This window comes from Natator depressus, chromosome 2 (genome assembly GCF_965152275.1).
Source record: "Natator depressus isolate rNatDep1 chromosome 2, rNatDep2.hap1, whole genome shotgun sequence".
In the NCBI taxonomy this organism is placed as follows: domain Eukaryota; kingdom Metazoa; phylum Chordata; order Testudines; family Cheloniidae; genus Natator; species Natator depressus.
In genome coordinates, this window is record NC_134235.1 from 59,823,627 (window position 1) to 59,847,004 (window position 23,378).

At 39.8% G+C, this 23,378-nt stretch overlaps 1 protein-coding gene and 1 long non-coding RNA gene across 7 annotated transcripts; one reads left to right on the plus strand and one right to left on the minus strand.

Moving 5' to 3' along the window:
- Positions 1 to 146: 146 nt before the first annotated feature.
- On the minus strand, positions 147 to 23,267 carry LOC141982318 (uncharacterized). 3 transcript variants are annotated; one of them, XR_012638026.1, is made up of 4 exons: positions 22,888 to 23,267; positions 18,416 to 18,507; positions 5,550 to 5,617; positions 147 to 4,874 (listed from the first exon to the last, which is right to left on the minus strand). It is a non-coding gene; the product is annotated as an uncharacterized LOC141982318 (long non-coding RNA). The 3 variants fall into 3 exon arrangements; XR_012638025.1 differs by having other exon boundaries at positions 5,541 to 5,617; XR_012638024.1 differs by lacking the exon at positions 147 to 4,874 and having other exon boundaries at positions 5,356 to 5,617.
- On the plus strand, positions 4,922 to 19,670 carry TCF24 (transcription factor 24). Of its 4 annotated transcripts, XM_074944284.1 has the most exons (4): positions 4,922 to 5,390; positions 9,727 to 9,849; positions 11,185 to 11,594; positions 18,450 to 19,670. In XM_074944284.1, exons 3-4 carry the CDS (start codon positions 11,211 to 11,213, stop codon positions 18,561 to 18,563), a joined length of 498 nt encoding a protein of 165 aa, XP_074800385.1. In that variant the 5' UTR covers positions 4,922 to 5,390; positions 9,727 to 9,849; positions 11,185 to 11,210; the 3' UTR covers positions 18,564 to 19,670. The 4 variants fall into 4 exon arrangements, with proteins under 4 accessions (XP_074800385.1, XP_074800386.1, XP_074800387.1 ...); XM_074944285.1 differs by lacking the exon at positions 9,727 to 9,849 and having other exon boundaries at positions 4,923 to 5,390; XM_074944286.1 differs by lacking the exon at positions 4,922 to 5,390 and having other exon boundaries at positions 9,554 to 9,849.
- Positions 23,268 to 23,378: the final 111 nt, after the last annotated feature.

The window sequence follows — 23,378 nt, forward strand, 5'->3', positions numbered from 1 at the left end:
ACGTAAGTAGCAGTTCCCCTTAATGATTTTTAAAATAAAAATACAATACAATTTTTCAACTATTATAGTATGATATGAGATATATTCTGTACCACTACTACATCATTTAATAAAGTAAAAAAAAAATATAAGGAAAATCTGGGTTTTGACCAGCTCTGATCTTCACATTTCTGTGCTTACCTGTTCCCTGTGGGCCCTGTCCTGACTTTGACTTGTTAGGGAAATTTAATTACCATCAGTAGGAGTTTTGTGCATGGATCAAAGCCAGTATATGGCTTTAAGTCCCCTTTGAGACATATCTGCTTATTTTAATAAAATAAATTAGGTTTTGCTGCAGTCGGGGGAGTGGAACTAGTATTGCTACTGTATTGCCTCAAATGGACAAACTTACTAGCTAAATCCTGTTCCCAGAATTGGCTGTTGGTGATGATAAAGCAGAAAGAATGCAGTTTGTATTTCATAGACCGCATGGTACTTGCAAAACCAGAAGATTATCCTTTAATTTAAACTGAGCAGATATATTTTTTTTTTTTACGTGGTAGCCACTGCTGGAAGAATTGTTTCTATTAGTCCTTTTTCTTACCAAAACCACACTCTAACGGAGGCTCCCGGTTTAAATCGCATGTTCTCATTTAAAATAGGCCCTGGGGAATTGTGGGAAGGGGAGGCATGGTTTACAAGCCCTTCAGAAAGAAGGTTGCAGTTGCCTTAAATCTAAACCTTGAGCTGACAGGAGGAATATGCATTGAGCCAGGTCTGTCATTACAAATTAGGATTCTCATGCCAGATGAAAATCTAAGCAGGATAAGGAGCCGCTGTATTCTTCCCCCGATACAGAAACAAGCCAGTGCTGGTTTCCTGAGTAAGCCCTGCAGCGGCAAGGGTGGGCTGTCCAGCCAGGGGTCGATGCGCCCGCGCCCCCACCCCACTGGCATGTGGTCCATTCTGCAGTGAACACTAGGGTCCACGTGAGCTTCCTGTGACTGACACCGATTCTTCCCCAGCTGTTGTGGCAGGTTTCCTCTCCAGCAGCTGATTGCCAGGCGGCAATCGGGGAGCAGCAGTTTAGCCCGGGAACGGGAAGGCAGGAGTAGATTTAAAAACCTGCACCCAGCCACAAACCAGCCAGAGGCCCCACAGGGACAAGTGTGGGAGGCGAGGGGCAACGCGTCGGGTCCTCTCTGGGCAGCACCGGCAGCTTACGGGACCCCTGTAATCACCTCTTCTAGGTGATCAGCCAGTTTGACCCACCGCGTGGGCAAAGCGCCTCTACCCATCTGGGCCCCTGTGCCTGCGGAGACGTGGCAGCCTCTGCGAAATTTGCAACGTTTTATACAAATCAAATATTGGCGAATAAGCTTTTTTTCCTGCCATCTCAGTTCACAGGAAGAGAGCAGGCAGGGAGCGCATGCATGTGGCACGATGAGCATCCCTGCCCTCAAGTCCAGCACGCTGGGCGCTTCAGCGTAGGCTTGGAGGTTGGCTGGGGTTTCGGATGGCCGCAGGCTGCAGACTCTTACCGGAGGGATGAGTTTCTCACTTACAGGAGGAGTTTTTTTGGGGGTTGAGTTGGGATGTTTTAATGCCTTTTTTTAGGGGGGGTGTCGGTCAAGTGTGGGGTCTGTAACTTTCAGTTATGTTACTGCGGACGGATATAAGACACTTTTCGACTGAATAAACTCCCTCTGCAAGAACAAAAATGCTACCATAGAGATTCACTTACATACAAAAGATGAATATTAATAATAAATTATTAATAACGGTTTTGTAGTATTCTTCGTATTTAATTCCAAAACAGTCTCGTTTTCCTTACAACAGCCTGGAAAAGGTTACTACTTAATATTATTTCAGACTTGCACTAAGAGGGACTAGTGGTGATCACTGATGAGCCAGGAGAACCTGCAGAGAAGTATTATATTTACCCGTGGTTGAAAAGAGTATATAAAATCTAAGGCAAGATCATCACCTCGTATAAATCGCCACAGCTCTGAAGTAAATGGCTTTATGACTATACACCACCTGAGGCCCTAGTCCAGCATACACAAGGAAAATATCACAAATGCTTTAACGATGCCTTCCTCTCTCTTCCTAGTGAATCACTTCAAATATGAAGATTTTATTTGTTTAATTTAAAAAGAATCATAATTAAGTAATTACTACTAACCTCTCAATATTAGGAGTTCCCTTCACAAGGTCCTTTACTAGGCATTGCTCTCAGACTAGAGCATCTAGGGCAAAAGGGAATGTAAAAATTTCTCTTTTAGAGTCAAATATATTTGTCCTAAATTATTAGGACTATTTTTGAACGTTCTGTCTTAAATAACTTAATTAAAATGGACAAGTCAGTCATATTAAAATAGACTAACCATTTTAACTAATGGACATCGGTGAAGGAGAAAAACAATTAACTGTACTTTGAAACATCTAAAACCCAGTTCTTGTTTTGATCAGTCTGAGTTTTCTCTTCATAACTTTGACCAGTAAATACTATTGTCCGGTAATTAATTTGCTGGCTCCAATTACATTGTGTAACAAGCACAGAATGTCATATGTTTTATTCCTTTTATATGGAAGTAATATAATCTTGCTACCCAGCAAAACAGGTCTGTTTTAAACTTCTTGAAAGAGTCTCTTTGGATAATCAGTAATAAGAAAGCTTTAAATAAAATTAAATAAAGTGGTTCTGTTAGACAATGATTCCAGTGGAGAGAACATGATGGGAGTAAAATATTAGTTAATATCTTAGTAGTAGGAATACAACTATTTTCAGATCACTGTAAACCAATCCAGTTGTAGAGCGGATGGCAGCATCATTTTCAAACCGACAGCTGTCTTCCTATTTCTGGCCTTTGTTCTTGAAAGGCAGATCTGGAATACAGGTTGATAGAATTCCTTGCGTTCTGCACCTTACACGTATCCGTCCCTCATCCTGTTCATGTAATGTCTAGCTTATTCTGAAGGAGTTGTATGACAATATCTTTTCATTTCTAATTAAAGAGCACCTCGCCAACATTATATATATAGCTTAAAACGGCTATCTCCACCTATTTTTATTGGTTTGAGATTTGGGTTCTCATAAATACTGCAGGAGCCAAAGCCCCCGATGGAAATATTTGGCTTAGCCATTTTCCCAATACACCCGTGAACCCTGTCCTCTAAATCATCCCTCTCTTCCCACTCCCTTCCTAATATTTCAAATTATAGCCAAAGATTACGCTCTTAAATTTCTTGGCTTCAAAAGCCGTAACAAATCGTTCAGACTTTATTTTTCTAATAGGTCCAAGATTTGATTTATTGTGTCTATGTTATCACACAATCAAACTTCATTCAAAATGTTGTTCTGGGATTATTCTATACACTGCATATTTATTTTGAATGTCTCTTCTTATTAATGTTACTAATATTTAATTACTAGCCATTAATTTTGAAATCAAATATTCGGTCTCACTGTCCCGTCACATTCTTTCTTTCTTTCTCTTTCTTTCTTTCAACTGTGGACAATTTTAATTCGATGATTTTCCCCCCCTCCTATACTCGGTATTTTGGAAGAGTCATGACCCTGTTTCCTTTGGGTTTATAATATTAATATGAAAGGGGAAAGAAAGCTTATTAAGAAAGATAGAGAGCTGTGACTTTTGCACTCCTTGGAAATGCAAGGGTCACATCTACCAAATTATAAAAAGAAACAGCAAGGGAGTGAAAAGAAAGAACTTGCTTATTAAAAGATTGTTTAACCTCCAAGCCCAACGTTTAAATTACTCCCCTCCAGCAAAACTGTTACTCTATCCTAACAAAAACAATATTTGTAAAGAACAATTTCAGCATTTGCACCTAGAGACTATAGTCATTCCTTTCATTCGCACAGAGACTCCCAAGGCCAGACTTTCAATAGAAAGATGATTAATTCATTGGTCTCTGAACTATTTCCTTTTTCTTGCATGAGATTAAGTTTTTGTTAATGTTTTGTTGAGAGCCTCCATTCGCACTGTGCTCCGTATCTCCTGCTCAGATTTAGCCATCGATAGTTTTGAACCGTATGTACCAGCCCTGTTTCATTCCACGGAGAGCTCACGACAAACTTTTAGTTCAAGAAGTACAATCTGGCAGAGGCATCATTTTCTCCGTCCTGGTTAATAACTGCCAGGTTTGGGGAAAGAAGCAGTAATGACAATAGAAATTAAATACGCACCGGAAATGATCAGTCAGGGTGCGCTAATGACAAGCTGTGAAATCATACAGCTAAAACCGAAATAACCTAATGTTTTTAGTAGGATTTATCGGTACTAAGACCTGAACAAATCGCAGCTCTAAGAATAAGGGAGGCTGTTTCCCTCTTCCCCCGAACCAGAATTTCATTAAGATGCATTTCGAAATTATTGGAATGAAGCCCCTCAGAGCCCTGTTCTGTAATATTTCCTGTCAATTTCATTCCTTTAAAGCTGTATTTTGATTGATAGGCTCCCGGTAAAAAGCTTGTGCCTAGAGGTCTTAAACTTTGCTCTATAATATATTGCATGTGATGCACTGAAGCGGAGGAGACGGTTATTATTAATTGTTTCGCTTGTATGATTAATATTTGTTAACAGGAGGGGGTTGGGAGCCATGATCTCCGTGTCCATTTATGCTAATTGACAGGCCTGCTTCTTTTGTCAGCTGCGGCGGGAGCCCCGTGCTGGGACGGTGTCACGGGAGTCCGAATCCAAGTGTAGTCATGGGAGAGAATCTGCCCAGGGATCGGGCTGTGGCTGGCTGCTCTCAGTGCCCCAGCTCAGAGCTGCGGTCTCCCCGGAGGAAACAGAAAGGACCCCGTTTGCTTGCAGCAGCCTGTCTTAGCAGCTGTGCTGGGGCTCCAGGCTCCCCCCGCCATTGCAGCCCTGGAAGAAATAAAGCAGCGCCAGACTTCCTGGGCCCAGATTTCCCAGGCTGGGAGCCAAACGGCCACGCGTTTCAGGTCACGCTGACCTTCGTGGGTAGCTATCCCCTGGCCTCTCTCTTTGCCCCGGGCGGGGAGCCGCCTGGGGTGTCACCCGGGAGGAGGGTGTGACCCCGCCCCACTCCCTTGCCGCTGGACAGCAGCTTGATTAATGACTCTCCCGCCGTGGGGAAGTGGGCGGCAGCTGCCGTAAGCGGCAGGCTGCGGAGCGAAGGGGACTGGCGTTCAGGTGAGCTCCGGGTTCCCCACTGCAGACAGCCCGCCCCGTGCCTTATAAAAGGCTCTGCCGGCATCTGCCAGCGGGAGACGAGGGACAATGTGACCGCGGAAGCAGGGAGGCTGCAAGCTCCGCGCAGACTAGACAGAGCTCGGCTCCCAGTCCGGATTGGATCGGCGCCCGCCAGCCCTGCCTCCCTACTCCGACCAGCTGCGCTCCGGGCAGCGCCAAGAGGAAAAAGTAAGTCACCCTTCAGCAGCGTGCTGAGATCTCCCTAGCATTGGCTCTGGGATCAAGCTCCACGAGGGGTTTTGGTTTAGGAATCCCAACTATAATATTTTAAACAACACAGAACATCCTGTTTCAATTAATAATACAGAAGAGTTAGACCTGATTTACCAGTAAGTCCCATTCAGACTTAATGCCTTGAGGCTTCCATCCTTGGGCTCGCCTCTGTTCCTGAGAGTCTGAAATAAAGAGAGAGGAAAACATTTTGTTTAAAGTTTCACTGCTGAGAATCCTGTATAGTAGAACCAGTGTAAGTTACAAACGTAGCACAATTGCTATCAACTCTTTCTGGTTAGAGCAAGGGGCAGAGAAATGATCACGTGGGTCCAACAGAGGAAAAAAGGACATTTATAAAAGTTTTTGCTGGTCTCTTTTACTTGACCGAACTAAAAATAAAAGCCAAGCTTTTCAAGAGAAAGTGGCATTCAGGAAAGCTGATCTATAAGTCCAATAAAAATATCACTCTCCATTTTGTTTTTATATAGCACTTGATATTAAATTAAATAGACTTTGTGGCATAGCCTTTCAATTGCTGGCTTCACGATTTAAAATCAAAATATTCCTTTAGAAAAAATCTTCCTAATTCATACACTGTATTGAAGTCTAACTTTAATCAATGTAAGTTCCATAGCATTTATTGTAACAGAACAGATAAAACTGTACTAAACTGCACAATTTTTAGTAAAATCGCACAATTTTTAGTCAATTTAAATATCCCCTCTTTAATATATACCTGATCCTTTGTTGACTAACAGACATGCCCTAGAAGGGGTAAGGCTGTTAGGCAGAAGTTTGCAGGGAGGTAGATAATGCAGATAATGATCCCAAGTATTTAACATTTAATAGAATTACTCCTCAGTTCTTTACCATTTTTCAATTTTAAAAATCCCCTAAAGATTCAAATCAATGTCCAAAGCTAGAAAGAAATGGCCACAGCTATCCATCTAAGAGCTTGTTGTGTGTACCACTCTTGAATGTTTGTATGTAATTTTGTTTGTTGATGTACCAGAAATAAATGAAATCATTAGCATTTGAAAAAATCCCACAGGAAGGGAAGTTGTCAAAAGTAACCTTGTCTAAAATGTGGATTTAAATAGAAAATATTTGGTATGCAAAACTGGAACAAATCTATTTGCAAAGAGAGAAACATATTTTGAAAGGAAAGACTTGAGGTATAATGGTAACACATTAGCCACAATTGGAATTTTTTTGGAAGACTTGTGATAAAGAAAAATATTTAAAAGGTAATATTTAACCTTTTTCTGCATATATAATAAAGGCCATTCCTGTATATTCTACATAGATTTCTATTTAATTGTATGTATTACTTTGTGCACACTTACATAGTGTGCAAGACGTGTGTGTGTGTATATATATATTTAAATTGACTAATATTAATATACACATATATATACATACACACGTCTTGCACAGTGTGTGTGTATATATATTAGTCAATTTAAATGTCATATATTTAACATCTCATTCAGACATACAAGTACTTAATGTTTCATTGTGTAAGAGCAAAATATTTCCATTTAAATGGTCACAAACAGATAAAATGGACATCATCAATTAAAAAAAAACACCGTCTGAAATTTTTGTACCTATTATTATTGCAAATGACACCTGAAGATTGCTATAAATCAATTGCCAACATTTTATCTCCATATTTTTCCAGTAGGTTTACTTTGTACACTCATTTTTGCTGTTTTTCTTGTACAGTTAACTAGATAATCAGATTCCCTTGTTTTCTGAATATTTCTCTCACACAGGAACAAGGGAAAGAAAAATATTTTACAAATAAGAAAATATGGTTGTAAAACCACAAAAAATGGGCAGAGGGGCTTAGGGATGATGTAGTACCTGAAACTACTTTTAACTATTTTTTTTTTTTTTTTTTGTAAATTGACTAGATTTCAAATTGATGATGTCCATGTTACAGCATACATTTAAAGCATATACAAGTAACACCTTAGACTATTAAAACAGAAAGAGGTTTTTCTAATTTACTTTCACTATTTCATTTTCAGATTAGTCTGTACATGATGCTGTAATATTTAGGTGTGCAAATACCTGTATGGCAAGGGAATGTTTTATTTGTTTAAAACGAAAACAAAAAAAGCTGTTTCCAGTGGTATTTTAAAAACAAATTAAATGGGAAATTTTTTCTAGCCATTGGCTTTATACATTTTTGTTTTCAAATAGACTATATTTTGTAACATGTCTCTTTAAGAGGCCCATTAAGGAAGTCCACATAGAAAATGTCGGGTGTGCAGAAAATGCAGGATCAGTCCCAAGTATGAAATTTGAGCACACACATTTGAACCTCTTTGGAAACAATGAATCTATTGAGCAACACTTCATAACAAATACAGTCTAGCTCTGGGTTCAGAAAGCAGCTAACTCATTCATTATGGATGCTACCATAAACAAATACTTTCTATTTCTTGTATATTCCCAATTACACTTTTTTGGGTCTCAGAGTACCGTGTTACATACTTGACCTAAAACCTAGAATCAGTGCACAGGTAAAATCTTGGCCCCATTGAAGTCAATGGGAGTTCTGCCATTGGTGCCAGTGGAGTCAGGATTTCATCCAACGTACTTTGTGGAGTGCTCCCCACCGGGTGTGTGTGTGTATGTGTGTGTATACATATATATATATATATATGAGGAAACTAGGTTTTTGGATATAAGTTACCAGGGTATAACTAAGCGCCATTGTACCAGTATAACTCTGTCTATGCTATGGGGTTGTACCGCTATGTCTGTTTCTAAACAGATATAGTTAAAGCATTATAAAAACTGTGTAGACCATCCTTTATTCATGTGAGTAGTCCAACTCGGGTTAAAGGGACTATTTACATGTCTCAGTATTATTCATGTAATTAGGGTCTTCCAGTTATTGGGCCCTAAACACACACTATCCAATACACACTGAAGTAAATTGAAAGACTCCTATTATTTTAAAGGGGATCTGGATTGGATCCTAAATTAGAAATTCTATTGATAATGCATGAACCAGAAAAAAAATCCCTCTCCCTCTCCACCCTTAGAGTTTAATGACTCTGCAGTACCAACAGAGGTGAAAATAGCACAAACTGATTTCTATCACTAAAGTCAGCCGATCTGATTCTGAATACACAGCGGACAGATGGTTGAGAATGTCAGAAAAGTGACACAAAAATGACACAATTACTGAATTTTAAATTAAAAGAAAACAGAGTTAATTTAGGTATCAATCCTCAAGTCTTTACTTACAAAAAGTTCACAGGGACTACAGTGACAGTTCTTACTTACATAATTAATATTTTATTAATTTTCACAATGAAAGGTCAACACATATAGGGAGATTTTCCTCTGAATTACAAGCACTTACAACACAAGGAAAAGTATTTTGTAAATAATAATATCACACTCTAAACAAAAATGTAAGTGAACAAGTGTATTCAAACATATCTGATATATTCTTCTAAGCCAAAAAAATTCCAAATCAATCACAGCAAAATAAACAAAATAACATTCATGTGTGCATCCATACACACCATCATCAAATTAGAGAGGACAATGTAAAAGAGCTGAACCATTTCCACTTCCTTTTTTCTTTTCCTCTCTCTGTCTCTTCCTCCCCATAGTCCTTTAGACTTTGTTCACTACTCTCATCTCCATCCTATAATATGATGACTTCAATGGGACTTAAGCATATGCTTAAATGCAGGGGTGGCCAACCTGTGGCTCTGCAGCCACATGTGGCTCTTCGGAAGTTAATATGCGGCTTCTTGTATAGGCACCGACTCCGGGGCTGGAGCTACAGGTGCCAACTTTCCAATGTGCCAGGGGGTGCTCATTGCTCAACCCCTGGCTCTGCCACAGGCCCTGCCCCCATTCCACCCCTTCTCACCCCCTCCCCTGAGCCTGCCATGCCCTCGCTCCTCTTCCTCCCACACGGAGTCTCCTGCATGTCACAAAACAGCTGAGCAGGAGATGGGGGGAGAGAGGGGGAGGCGCTGATCTGCTGGGCTGGTGATGTATTACTGTGGCTCTTTGGCAATGTACATTGGTAATTTCTGGCTCCTTCTCAGGCTCAGGTTGGCCACCCCTGCTTAAATGCTTTGCAGAATCAGGGAATAAATAATATTCCATATCCTGTGAGTCTATTAGAAACCATCATTCATCTTGTACGTTATATTTATTTTGTTTCCAGAACCTGATTACAATGTCTTTGGATTTAATTAATAGAAGGTTTATTAACTTTTTGTTTGTTTGTTTGTTTTTGTTTACGCAGGAGAGCACTAATGACAGCAGATCTCCAAATTGGGAGAAACCAGCCCCTGTCATATATGAAATATCTGGCATACATTCAGTAGTTTTGCCTGAGCAAAGGCTGCAGAATCAGGTCCTTCAGGAGGTATTATTTCACAGAGAGTGGTGAATTGGTGAAAAGGACTGTCAGCTGAGATGGTGGAGTCAAGTATAGTAGTAATGTAGTGAAGCAAAACTTGGGTTACTATATGGGACTGTATAAATTAAAGGAATATTAGTCAGTTTTGTGATTGGGATTATCTGACAGTCCTTTCTGAAAGTCAGGGAGGAATTTTTCACTGATTGTTCTGAGCTTCTCTCCGAATGATTTTTTTTGTTGTTTTCAAGGGACACTTTTACGGCCTCTGGCACAAAGTCAAAAAACCCCAAATTGGAATAAAGTTTACATTTAAAAAAAAAAAATTAAATGTAGAGGACAGAGCTATCATAATGATCCTTAAACCATTTCAGACATGAAAGGATTCATGGCCTGCTTCTGATCTTACAAAATAATGGGTCAAATTCTGCCCTCAGATTAATTTGTTGCTTTCTGTCAGCTCTCCATCACTTCACTGAAGATAGAGTATCGCCCTATGAGATTAGAAAATAGATTAGAAATGGGATCTTTCATGAGACGTGTTTTTAAATATCAAATAACAAAACAGAAATTATAAATAAAAACTAGTTTGCAGTGTTGTTGTAGCCATGTCAGAATATTAAAGAGGCAAGATGGGTGAGGTAATATCTTTTATGGACCAACTTGTCTCGCTCACCAACAGAAGTTCGTCCAATAAAAGATATTACTTCACTCTCCTTGTCTCTCTAATATCCTGGGATGAACATGGCTACAATAACACTGCATACTAGAGCAGTGAACTACAGTTCTGCAAGTAGGAATCCTGCCGTTTGCTCTAGCTGACAACTTTTGGGGTTTTTATTCTATTCCTTAACAACCACCAGGTGAACACCTTCCAATAGTGCAAGTGACTTCTTTCTGTCTTCCTTTTCTCAGGGAGAAAATTGTGTGAGAATTTATATAATAGATTATGTGTTTATGTTAGCAAAGACAAGGCTGAAGAAATTAACCTTCCAGTTGAATGGAAGGTGTTGAGGTTTTTGGTAGTTCTTAGATCTTGTGGAAGTTGATTCCACAGTCTTGGACTGATTCCTAAGAAAGCTCTCTTGTACACATCCTTGCTGTAGACAGTTCCATTGTGCCAGAGGAATGAAGTTGTCATCCACAGTTCTTGTCCCAGCATATTAGATGGCTTACGTTACACTTGAGTACATGCATGTGGGTTTGGGACAGAAAGACCTTCTTCACTTGCAGTGCAAATCCTATTTGCTCTCTTGCTGAGGTTTTTGAGCTTCACCATGGGTTTGCAGCACTGCTACTGCTGCAGGGGTTGGATGGTTTCAGAGCTGCTCTTGTTGATTACAGGTCCCTGTCCACCTTGGAAGTCACCAATGGACTGTAGAAATGTATCTGAGAACAGCAAGGAGATCTCCAGCTCTTGTTTGGAGCCTGACTCACTGCTGGCCCCAGCATCTGGCAGTGATTCTTGCTGCTCCTCCTCCTCAGCCGGACGAGTTGGGGCAACTGCTGGGAGACCAGCAGCTGCAAATGCTGCCCGGGAGCGTAGCCGAGTGCAGACCCTGCGCCATGCCTTCCTGGAGCTGCAGAGGACCCTCCCCGCTGTGCCACCTGACACCAAGCTCTCTAAGTTGGATGTGCTGCTCCTAGCCACCACCTATATTGCACACCTCACCCGTAGCCTACAGGATGAGGAAGAGTTGCCTGGGGAGGGCTTGGGCACCCTGAGAGGGGATGGCTACCTGCACCCTGTCAAGGTAAGGCAGCTGAGGGACAGCTAGAATCTTCGTATTTATCCTGCTAAATCAAAAATAGTGTCTAATATGAGTAGTTCCAGTATTTCCCATCACCACAATCTTTAGGCATCAAGGACCAGATCCTTGAAGGTATTTAGGTGCCAAACTCCCACTAATTTCAATGGTCATGATCCAAAACACTTTGGAGTTATTGAGAGTCCTTGCACTAACTTCAATGGGCTTTGGATCAGGCTTTAAAATACAAACGCACAAGCTCTCTAGCATAGTTAAAGCTGGCACAACTGAATGAAATGGGCAGCAGAAGAACACTGGGGCCTAGTGCAAAGGCTCACTGTTAAGGTAGTAATGGAAGCCCAGAGTATGGGTCACAAAATCCTTTAGTACCAAGTCTAGTGACTATACCTGGGGATGAGATGATCCACTGTTCTACAACGATTCCAAACAGTACAGTGCTTGGCGCTATAAGTAGGGTTGTTCTCTTTCTCTCACTGATCCAGTCGCAGCTTTAGGTCAAGATGTTAGGTGGAGCACTAAATTCTTCTTGGCTGCATATGTATTCATTATATAAGGGCACTTTCTGGTCTCTTTGTTAAGCATTCACTCTAGTTTTTACTGTACTGTTAGTTCTCCTTCAGAAAAACTTGTGAGGAAGCAGAGCAGGGAAAAGCATTATCATGAAGGAGTAGTTTGGGATAAAAATGTTCTCAAATGCATTGGACAGATGAATTTATGTACCTTCAGTTATTTTCCTTCAACTCTAATTTCATGCCTTTTGGGGTTTTTTTTTTAAAGAATACTTTGGGTATTTTTACATGTAAGATTCTGGTGAATTCAGGATGATTCAATTAGGACTAATCTTGAAATGTTCTCTGATTTCCCACAAGTTCCTTGAACATTAGTTCCCAAGACAATGAAGGAGAGTTCATTGTTAATAGTACTGAAACTGTAATTGTTCATACTTTAAAAGTAAATGTACATTTTCAGAGATGTAGGTTACTGGTTCACATGGCATTATAAGCACAAGAGATTCACTTAAATCAGCTAGAAAAAGTAGAGACTTCTTAAGAAAAACAAAACATCTAATATTTCATCTATTAAATCAAGTTTTAACTTGAAGTTATATTTCATGGAATAGTCAATATTTGTTATGTATTTTATGACAGATTCTGCCCCTTACTGACATGACTCACCCCACTAACTTCAATGGAACTAGCTGACTGAGCGCAGTGAGCAGGATTGGCCCTTGTAATATTTGGAAACCATTAAAAAAGACAGAAGCCGGGGAAGTATTTAATTAATATGGGCAGTCAAAGTATGCAGATGCACAATTCTCTGGCTACTATAATAAACTGAATAGTTGGCTCATTTTGCAATTATCTTTAGGTTTGATAAAGCACAGGTTGAATTTAAAATACTAGCAGGCAAGTTAATATTTCTAATCCTCTCAATAGTAATTTTGTTTTTAAATTGGTGTTGGTAATACAAAAAAGTATGTTGTGGTCAAATCACGGTATTCACTTTTAATAAAGTTCTAGACGTGAACATTTGAGATTATGAAATCTACAGTTACAATACACAAGCCTAACAAGTATGAAAGTTAAAATAAAAATGCAAGTACAATTTATATAAACTGAACAAGAAACATGATTACATTTAAAGATACTAACATAGATAATTTTCAGATACCTTAATAGATAGTGATCCATTTCATATCTCATAATATCAGATTTGTTGTAATAAAAATGTTGAAACAGATATTTTATTGCCTTTCAAAGTGAGCCAAATATCCTTGTTTTTATTTTATAATTTTAAAATTAATAGACAATTGTAGGCCTGGCTTAACATAAGTAATTAAACTAGAATTCTTTGAGGGGGTCAATAAGCATGTGCACCAAGGGATCCAGTGGATATAGTGTACTTAGATTTTCAGAAAGCCTTTGACAAGGTCCTTCGCCAAAGGCTCTTACGCAAAGTAGGCTGCCACGGGATAAGAGGGAATGTGCTGTCATGGATTGGTAACTGGTTAAAAGATAGGAAACAAAGGGTAGGTAAAAATGGTCAGTTTTCCGAATGGAGAGAGGTAAATAGTGGTGTCCCCCAGGGGTCTGTTCTGGGACCAGTCCTATTCAACATATTCATAAATGATCTGGAAAAAGGGGTAAACAGTGAGGTGGCAAAATTTGCAGATAACTAACTTTAGTAATTTTGTATTAAGACCGAGGCAGACTGCGAAGAGCTACAAAAGGATCTCTCAAAACTGGGTGACTGGGCAACAAAATGGCATATGAAATTTAATGTTGATAAATGCAAAGTAATGCATATTGGAAAGCATAATCCCAACTATATATATAAAATGATAGGGTCTAAATTAGCTGTTACCACTCAAGAAAGAGATCTTGGAGTCGTGGATAGTTCTCTGAAAACCTCCACTCAATGTGCAGTGGCAGTCAAAAAAGTGAACAGAATGCAGGGAATAATTAAGAAAAGGATATATAATGGGACAGAAAATATCATGTTGCCTCCATATAAATCCATGGTACACCCACATATTGAATACTGTGTGCAGATATGATCGCTCCATCTCAGAAAAGATATATCGGAATTGGAAAAAGTTCAGAAAAGGGCAACAATAATTATTATGTATGGAACTGCTTCTGTATGAGGAGAGATTAATAAGATTGGGACTTTTCAGCTTGGAAAAGAGACGGTTAAGGGGAGTTAAGATTGAGGTCTATAAAATCATGACTGGTGTAGAAAAAGTATATAAGGAAGTGTTGTTTACTACTTCTCATAACACGAGAACTAGGGCTCACCAACTGAAATTAATAGGTAGCAGGTTTAAAACAAATAAAAGGAAGTATTTCTTCACACAACGCACAGTCAACCTGTGGAACTCCTTGCCAGAGGGTGTTGTGAAGGCCAAGACCAAAACAGGGTTTAAAACTAGAACTAGATAAATTCATGGAGGATAGGTCCACCAATGGCTATTAGCCAGGATGGGCAGGAATGGTGTCCCTAGACTCTGTTTGCCAGACGCTGGGAATGAGCAACAGGGGATGGATCACTTGATGATTACCTGTTCTGTTCATTCCCTCTGGGGCACCTGGCACTGGCCACTGTTGGAAGACAGGCTATTGGGCTAGATGGACCTTTGGTCTGACCCAGTAGGGCCATTCTTATGGGTAAATCCTCATTTCTTGGAAGTCAGGATTAGGAAGGGAAATAAATTAGCAGGTTAAAACCAAACTGTCTGTGGTAACTAAAATAGGAAATGGGTCAATAAGCTAAAAAACAAAATGTCTGAACTAACTACAATAAGGGGAAACACCCTAAAAATTTTACAATAAACAAAATAAGCCTAAAACATAAAATAAGTTAAAGAGTAAGTCACATATGAACAGTGCGTGAACAAAGCATGCTGTAAAAAAACTGGTTCCTATGAAACAACTAAGCCAAGCCCAAAACATGTAATGCAATGTATAGTAAATGCAATGGTGTGTGTGTATATGTGTGTGTGTGTGTGTATATATAGTTTTCTGTATAACTTTGGATGTGTGGTACACCCTAATCAACTCAGCATAGTTTTGCTGTATGCCAAATAAAAAATACCTAATTAACAAAATCTAAAGTCAAAGTATGTTCTTAAAAAGTCAAGCAAAAAACGGCCTCAAAAAAATCCTAACATAGGGGTTCCATGACTAAGAGTCCAAATTCCATTCATCTGGAGCAGGTAACTTAGTTTATTATACATTTAGCTTTACTCTCAAGGATTGCAACCCAGCAGTTTAGCAATGGCATTGAAAGGATTTCAATTTGAGGTTTCCAGGGCACTGGATGAGTGGGTTAGATTTAAATGGACTTCACAGGCAAGTGATAAGGGGAGACTGGAACTGGGTGGAAAATGAGCTCCAGAAAATAGTATTAGACAAATGCAAGAAAAAATTCATGTTACTAAAATATAGTATAAAATTCTCTCCTAAAAAAATCAGTAACATAAAAAAATTAAAATGTACTTTTAATATCTATGGAAAAGAATGCTTGGCAGAGCACAGCAAAGGTCTGTTAAATGCCACTAACATTTAAAAAATATAACCCAGGGGCAATCATAAAAAAAAAAATAATTGCAGCTAAAAATATGTGCAAAAAGTACAAAAATAAGCTCAAAGCTACCAAAAACATTGGCTAAAAATGTCACTTAATTTTTTTTTAAAAAGTAAAACATTAAAGCATTTATGCAAAAGTTAAAAACTTTACAAAGTGCTAAAAATATCAAGCAAGTTAGTATAATAGAAGTATTAAACATAACAGTAAATTTAAAAATTGCTTAATTTAATAATAAAACATGGTTGCCGCAGTACAACTCAGTGCATTCTTGCCCAGTTAAACCCTCATAGTCAAACAAAGTATGCAAGGAAAGGTTAGGGGGTAACAACTACCACCACTATGCTTTTGTCTCCAAAAACCTTTACAGCCATTCTAAAAGAAAAAAAAAAGACAGTTTTCCTCCAAAAATGGTCTGTAAATAATCAATTGTAAATAACTGCTGTAGGCAAAAAAACCCACCACTACTTCAAATGATATAATTATAAACAATTTAGTCAAAATCACGAAGAAAAAAGGGGGAGGGTTCCATTTAAACTTAACTGCCTCCAAATGTACAACTAAAAAATGTAATCTGGGTATAGTTATCTAAAAATAATTTAAGCAACACCAGAGGTATTAAGCAAAATATTTAAAATAAATGTAAAATACATTTTTGTAATTATGCAAGGTTTTAAAAACCTAAACACTCCTGGATTGTAAAACACCATTTGGTATGTTTATAATTAATTAGCTTTTAAAAAATTCCACCAAAAATCCATTTCAATCTTTCATTCAAAGTTGCAAAAACTAAGCAAAACACTTTTTAAGCAGCTGCCAATGTTTCCTGGCAATCTTTGCTGAATCCCCCCCCCCCCCCCCCCGCCCCACGCCAAACACAAATAGCTAGTTTTATCTGGCTTTATTACCTCAATGTTTTTACAAAATTCAACATCTTTTTACATAAAAACTAAAAAACATAATATACATCAAAAACCAAAAATAGAAAAAAAACCCTCTAAATTCTTTTATAATAAAACAGCAACTACAAAAGCTGCAGAAAAATAAATTTTAAAAAACAATGCACCTCTACAATAACAGTGGGGAGCAAGGGAAGGGGGCTGCCACAAAAGTAGCAATATTAAAAACATTAAGCCATAAAGGTGGCTATAAATACCCCCAACAATTGTATCTAAATCCCCTGAACTGCTTTGAAATCTCAACCACTAACTTTTATTAAAAAATATGAAATAGAAAAATAGGTTCCATATATGTGACAATGGTAACTCAATTTTGAAGATGAAAATACACAATAATTTTTAAATTGGAAGATTAATGGTTAAATGCTCTGCACTACTTTGAAATTTCAATCAGTATATCTGATATTACAAAAACAGGACATAGTCGTATCACATATGTGACAATAAAAATTCAGTGTTGGATTTAAGCCATGAGAGTGCTACTTTTATACCAGAACTCCTCAATGAAATTACGCCTATATATATCCATGTTTGTTTATTTGTCACTCTTATTTTAGTGATATTATGGAGTTGCTAGTAGCAACTCTATAGTTAAACCTGAGTTTTCTTGATGGGTTCTGATGTCATTATAAACCATGGGTGATATCCTGGCCCTACTGAAGCCAACCTCATGAGAATGGCGCTGAAGGTGCAGATCTACTCTGAAAAGTGTCACTGTACAAATAACATTGTGGGGTGCCGTATTTATTGTGTCTCAGCTATTTCTATATAAAATGTATAGAAAAGGTTGGCTTTTCTAATTCCCAGCCCTACAGAATCAACCCAGAATCTGTAAGTCAAGCTGAGTTCTTTCCTTCTCATGCATCCTAAATACTACCCTCATTTGTATCTATAAAAAGAAAAGGAGTACTAGTGGCACCTTAGAGACTAACCAATTTATTTGAGCATAAGCTTTCGTGAGCTACAGCTCACTTCATCGGATGTATTCTTTTTGCGAATACAGACTAACACGGCTGCTACTCTGAATTTTGTATCTATGTAATTCTGATACCTAAAGTTGGGCCCTCAATGCCAACTGTACAACCACAGTGCTGTCAGATTTGTACAGCGTAAATTATTTGCCTTGTAATTGGAAATAAGTAAACTGTTCTGATAATGAAGAAGAAGGAATAGATTCTGGCTTCCTCTCCTAGAACTGTTGGATCTGCAAGAGCCATCAGGAATAAAAAATCATGAGTGATCAGGTATGATTTTGATAGAGATCAGATATATTGAGTTAAGTGCCATTGTTATGTAGTCAGTTTTCAGGCTCCGATACAGCAATTGATAGCACATGGAAAAACTGAAGTCAATTGGGTTCTTCATAGATGCAGCAATCCGCCCAAACACTAGGATGACGGCCTAAGTGATTTGACACCACAAGCTCAAAATAGAAGTCCTGTTGCCATATATAGGAATGTTCTGTTTTTACCTAATATACAGCTACAACATCTGTTTACATTCTGCACATGAATACAATTTACCATGTTTTTTCTGTTCGTTCATGGGGATTTTCAGTAACTCTACTTTATACAATGATATTTCATTAAACAGTTTTCAATAACTTGGTTCATTATTATTTGAGCACTGACACGAAAATCAAACATTTTTGGAGATACCCATAGATTTTTGCATCTTATTTTATTGTGACTTCATTACTATTTGAAGTTTTGCATTCATTTATATTTCAGAAATCATATCACATGTTTTAGAGAGACTCACTTTTTGGACACCTTGTTTGTATCCTCTCTTTCAGAAATGGCCAATGCGATCCAGGTTATATATTGGAGCTACAGGACAGTTTTTGAATCACTCTGTGCAAGCAGAAAAAGCAAACCAAGGAGAAACATCAACAAATTCACAAAGCTAATCTACCTTGTCCTTTTTGAAAATTATTATATTTATTACACCAGATATATTTAAGTTAAAACACATTTTCAAACTATAATTTCTGATATATTGTTAATGGATGAGAGAGAATTGATTCTTAAATGTATGTAAAACCACATGTGAAATTTAATTTGTCCCTAGCAGTGGTGGAAATTGGTGATGTCCAAAATGGGTGGGCAAAACTGACAGACAATTGCACTCAGAGCTAACTTAAAGCAGCACCCAATGCAGTGATACAGTACTCTTAATGAATCAATACAGAGTAGGTACTGTACCATACCCAGAACGAAGGATTCACAGAATATGTTATGTAGGAACAAATGCAATATAAACCATGTACAGTGCAATGCAAGTTTCAGCTAAAAAGCAAACACAAGGATGTCTAAAGAAATACAAACAAGACCAAAGAGATATACACTTTCTACACTGTGGATGAAATCCTGGTTCCACTGAAGTCAATGGCAGAACTCCCAATGACTTCCATATGGTCAGGATTTCACCCTAATAATCTAAGATGACCTTAAATTTCTGAATTTTCTCTGAAAATGTGAATGTAAGTTCATTGTCAAGTGAAAGGTGTCCTGTAATCCCCCCTGCCCCCAACATAAACAAATGCAAACTGCTTTGTAGATTAAATGTAGCAGTAATATATGTTTACAATATAAATTAAATATTGCTTGTACTGGTGTATATTATAGTGTCACACGTTACATGGTTTGAAATGTACAAAATGTGTTTGGGGATTAATTCAAAGGTATAACTTGTTTGCTTACATAGCAGGAATTATTTACTTTGTCTTTAAGGAATGTGATGTATTCAAGAAAACTGAGCCTTTATGTTAGGCTGATTTACTACACCCTGTTCAGTTAAAACATTTGCTGTGAATAGGCAACAGTATCTGAAATTAAATACATAGTGAGATATCATTCAATAGTTTCCATTATGTAAAACTTTGTCATGGTTTACACAGCTTACTGTTGATGCTAAAACTAACATTTTATTAAATACTCTTAATTAGAAACTTCTACATAAATTCAGCTGGGCTGCAAATTAATTTTTTAAAATCTGTATCAGCTTAATTTCTGATTGCACAAGAAACAATAAACTTTTATAATAATAATAATCATACTTTGCACCTTTATAGTAACTTCCATCTGAGGCTGTCTTAATGATTTAGGCCTCACAATTCCATTTCACAGATTAATAAAATTAAGCACTGAAGGATCAAGTTTTGTAAAAGTGCCCACTAATTTTGGTGCTTCAATTTTTGTGTGTCCCACTCAGGACACTTATGGTCTCACTTTCAGAGGTGCTAAGTATTTCAGTGGGAGCTAAGAATGCTCAGCCCCTCAGAAATTTAGGTTCTACGTGTCATCCAAAATCAGAGTGGACATCCAAAATCAGTAGATAAATCTATAACAGTGGCCTAAGTGAGTTGCCCAATGTCATATAGGAAGCATGCAGCAAACCAGGAACAGAACACAGGTCTCTTGCTCCCAGTTCTGTGCTTTAACTACAAGATCCCCGTTTTCCTTTAAAATATTTTGTTACAAAAATATTTTTCAAATGTGTATAATTTAAAGATGGTGTATTAAGAAATTAATAACTACTGAACTTGACTGACAATATAACAAAGATGAGAATTTCTCTGACAGACGGAATGTTCTTCCAACAACACAACTCCTGAAAAATGGCCTTTCTCTCAGATTCAAGATCTCTCTGAGACCTGTAATTCTTCTCGCACTGATAAGAAAAAATAGTGAAACTTCTCCCCAAGATGCATAACAATACTTACTAATGATAGTGCCCTTTACAAGCATTAACCCTCACAACACTCCCATCAGATAGGAAAGTATTATTATTATTTATTTGTATTACCAGAGTGCCTAGGAACCCTAGACATGGACCAACACCCCAGTGTGCTAGGCACTGAACAAAAGAAAAGATAATGAGGGAGTTTTGCAGATGTTTTGGGGAGTGCCTTCCAAGCATGAAGGGTAGCATGGGAGAAAGCACGAAGGTTCTTGAACAAGTGGGCAATGGAGGCTGGCATCGTGGCATCAGAGGCAGAAGTCGACCTTTTGATAGTGAATGAGAGATGAGAGGTAGGGTGAGGCTAAGTCATGAAGGATTTTGAAGGTGAGGGAAGTAGTTTACATTTAATGCAGTAGAGACGGGGGAGCCAGCGGAAGGATGCAATAGAGGAGTGATGTGGTAAAAGCAAAGGGCTGGGGAAATGATCTTTGCAGCAGCATTCTGAATGGAAATGAGTGGGGCATGTTTGAATTTGTCAAAGCTAAAGAAAAAGATGCTGCAGTAATTGAAACATGAGACAATGAGAGCTTGGACTAGAGTTTTAGCTGTGATGGATAGGAAACAGTGTATATTAGAGTTGTTATGCAGAAAGAATGAGCAAGATTTAGATACACCCTGGATGTGAACAGACACAAAAAGAATGAAGTGACTTGCCCAGGGCCACATAACAAATCAGTGACAGAGTTGAGAAGCGGAGGAGCTCTTGGCTCCTAGTCCTATATTCACTCCTCTATAGTAAATTGCCCTTCCAGAGTATGTTACTGTTTTTATAGAAAGTTTATTTCCAACATGCTTTGTGATAAAATACATGCAAAACAGTAGTTTTACATACATGTATATATTCATACAGTAGAAGTTTATTTTATCAATTTTCATCATGGCAAAAGGTTAAAAAAGTGAAGGGCCACAGATTCTGTACCAGGAGTGGTGGTTTTTAATATATTAATGATCTGGAAGAGGGGTTGAGAATTAAAATGATAAAATTTGCAGATGACACAAAATTAGTTAGGTTGGTTAAGTCCGGGTCACGACCCAGTACTGAATCTTGGCATGTAAGGCACTTGTAAGGCCTGTAAGCATGTAAGACCTTGCTCAGCGACCCAGCGGCTCTGGTCAGCACCGCCACCCGGACATTAAAAGTCCCATTGGCAGTGCTGCTAAGGTAGGCTAGTGCCTACCTTGTTTGACACCACACTGCACCCTGGAAGCGGCCAGCAGCAGGTCCGGCTTCTAGGAAGGGGGGCCACCAGGCTCCATGCGCTGCCCCCGCCCCAAGCACCAGCTTCGCACTCCCGGCCAATGGGAGCTGGGGGCGGGTGGGGGCGGCTGTGCCTGTGGGCAAGAGCCGCACGAAGCCACTTGCATGCCTCTGCCTAGGAGCCAGACCTGCTGCTAGCCACTTTTGGAGCACAGTGCAATCTATGGTGCCAGGACAGGCAGGAAGCCTGCCTCTGCACCCTGGCTGTGCTGCTGATTGGGAGCCGCTGCAGGTAAATCCACACCCCAATCCCCTGCCCCAGCCCTGAGCCGCCCCCAAACCCCTCATCCCCAGCCCCAGCCCAGAGCCTGCCACCCAGCCCAGACCCCCTCCTGCACCCCAACCCCCTCCCCCAGCCCAGAGCCCCCTGCCAGACCCTGAACCCCTCATTCCCGGCCTCACCCCGCAGCCCTCACCCCCACCCTCTGCCCCAGGCCTGAGTCCCTCCCACACCCCAAACCCCTCTGCTCCAGCTCCATTGGGTTGTGGGCATCAACAATTTTCTTCAACTGGGTCCCCAGAAAAGAAGTTTGAAAACCACTGCTGTAGAAGACTGTGAGGAACTTCAAAAGTACCTAACCAAACCAGTCAAATGGGTAACAAAATGACAGATGAAATTCTATATTCAAAAAATGCAAAGGAGTATCCACTGAAGGGAATGATTTGAAATTCTCACACACTTTATGGGGTTCTAAATTAATGCCATCAGTTAAGGAAAAAGAAGACCTATGGTGAAATCTTGGCTCCACTGAAATAAATGGCAAAATTTCCATTGACTTCAGTGGAGCCACAATTTCATCCCTGGGCATCACTGTGAAGAGTTCAATGAGGATCTCTGCCCAATGTGCAGCAGAGGTTAAAAAAGGAAACAAACATGAGGCTGTATAAGGGGTGGGATGGAGAATAATATGTAGGCCACCTCCCCCGTGGCTTTTGGGGGAAGGAGAGAACTCAGGATAGCAGCCATGTCCCTTTAACAAATGATAGTTTCTTCTCTAGATTGTCGATAAACAGAGCTAGCATGAAGACAGAATTAGTAGTACATCTCTGCAGAGGTGATTCCTTCAGTAATTCAGCCAAAGCTATGGCACCACGCCCTGGGATAACAGAGAGGCCTACAACTCGAGACTGCAGCACCGCCCCAGTAATTTGAAGGATGAGGCAGTGGCTGCGGTGCACGTGTCAGGGTGAATTTTTAAATCCCGCTCACTTTATTTGTACCCTGACTTGCCTACAGCTTCCCCAAGGGCCTGGTCCTCTCCGCAGCCGCTGCGTGCGCGCTCCTGGTGGCTCCGTTTCACGCAAACGGGTGACAGGATTCCGGCCAAACTCGGTCACACGCCCCAGGCCGCCTGGGGCGCCCGAGGGCAGCGGGGCGGCGCGGCGGCAGCACCAGGCTGGGAGCTGGCTTGGCGGTAGCCTGCCCGAGGCGGGGCGCCTGCACAGCCGCCCCAAGGCATAACGACAAACACTGAGCTCCCCAGAGCCCCACGCGGGGCGGGAGCCGGGGCCCGCGCGCCCCGAGGAACCAAGCGGGGGTTCAGGGCCCGCCGCACGTTTAACCGCCACGGGCTGACCCCGGTCCACCTGCCAATGCCTATACCGCTACAGCACTGTGCCGGCTGCGCATGCGCAGAGTCTGTAGCCTGGGGAGGGGCAGTGCTCGGCACTGCGCAGGCGCATCTCTGACGTGCAGCTCCCATTACTTTAGTGGGACCGGTC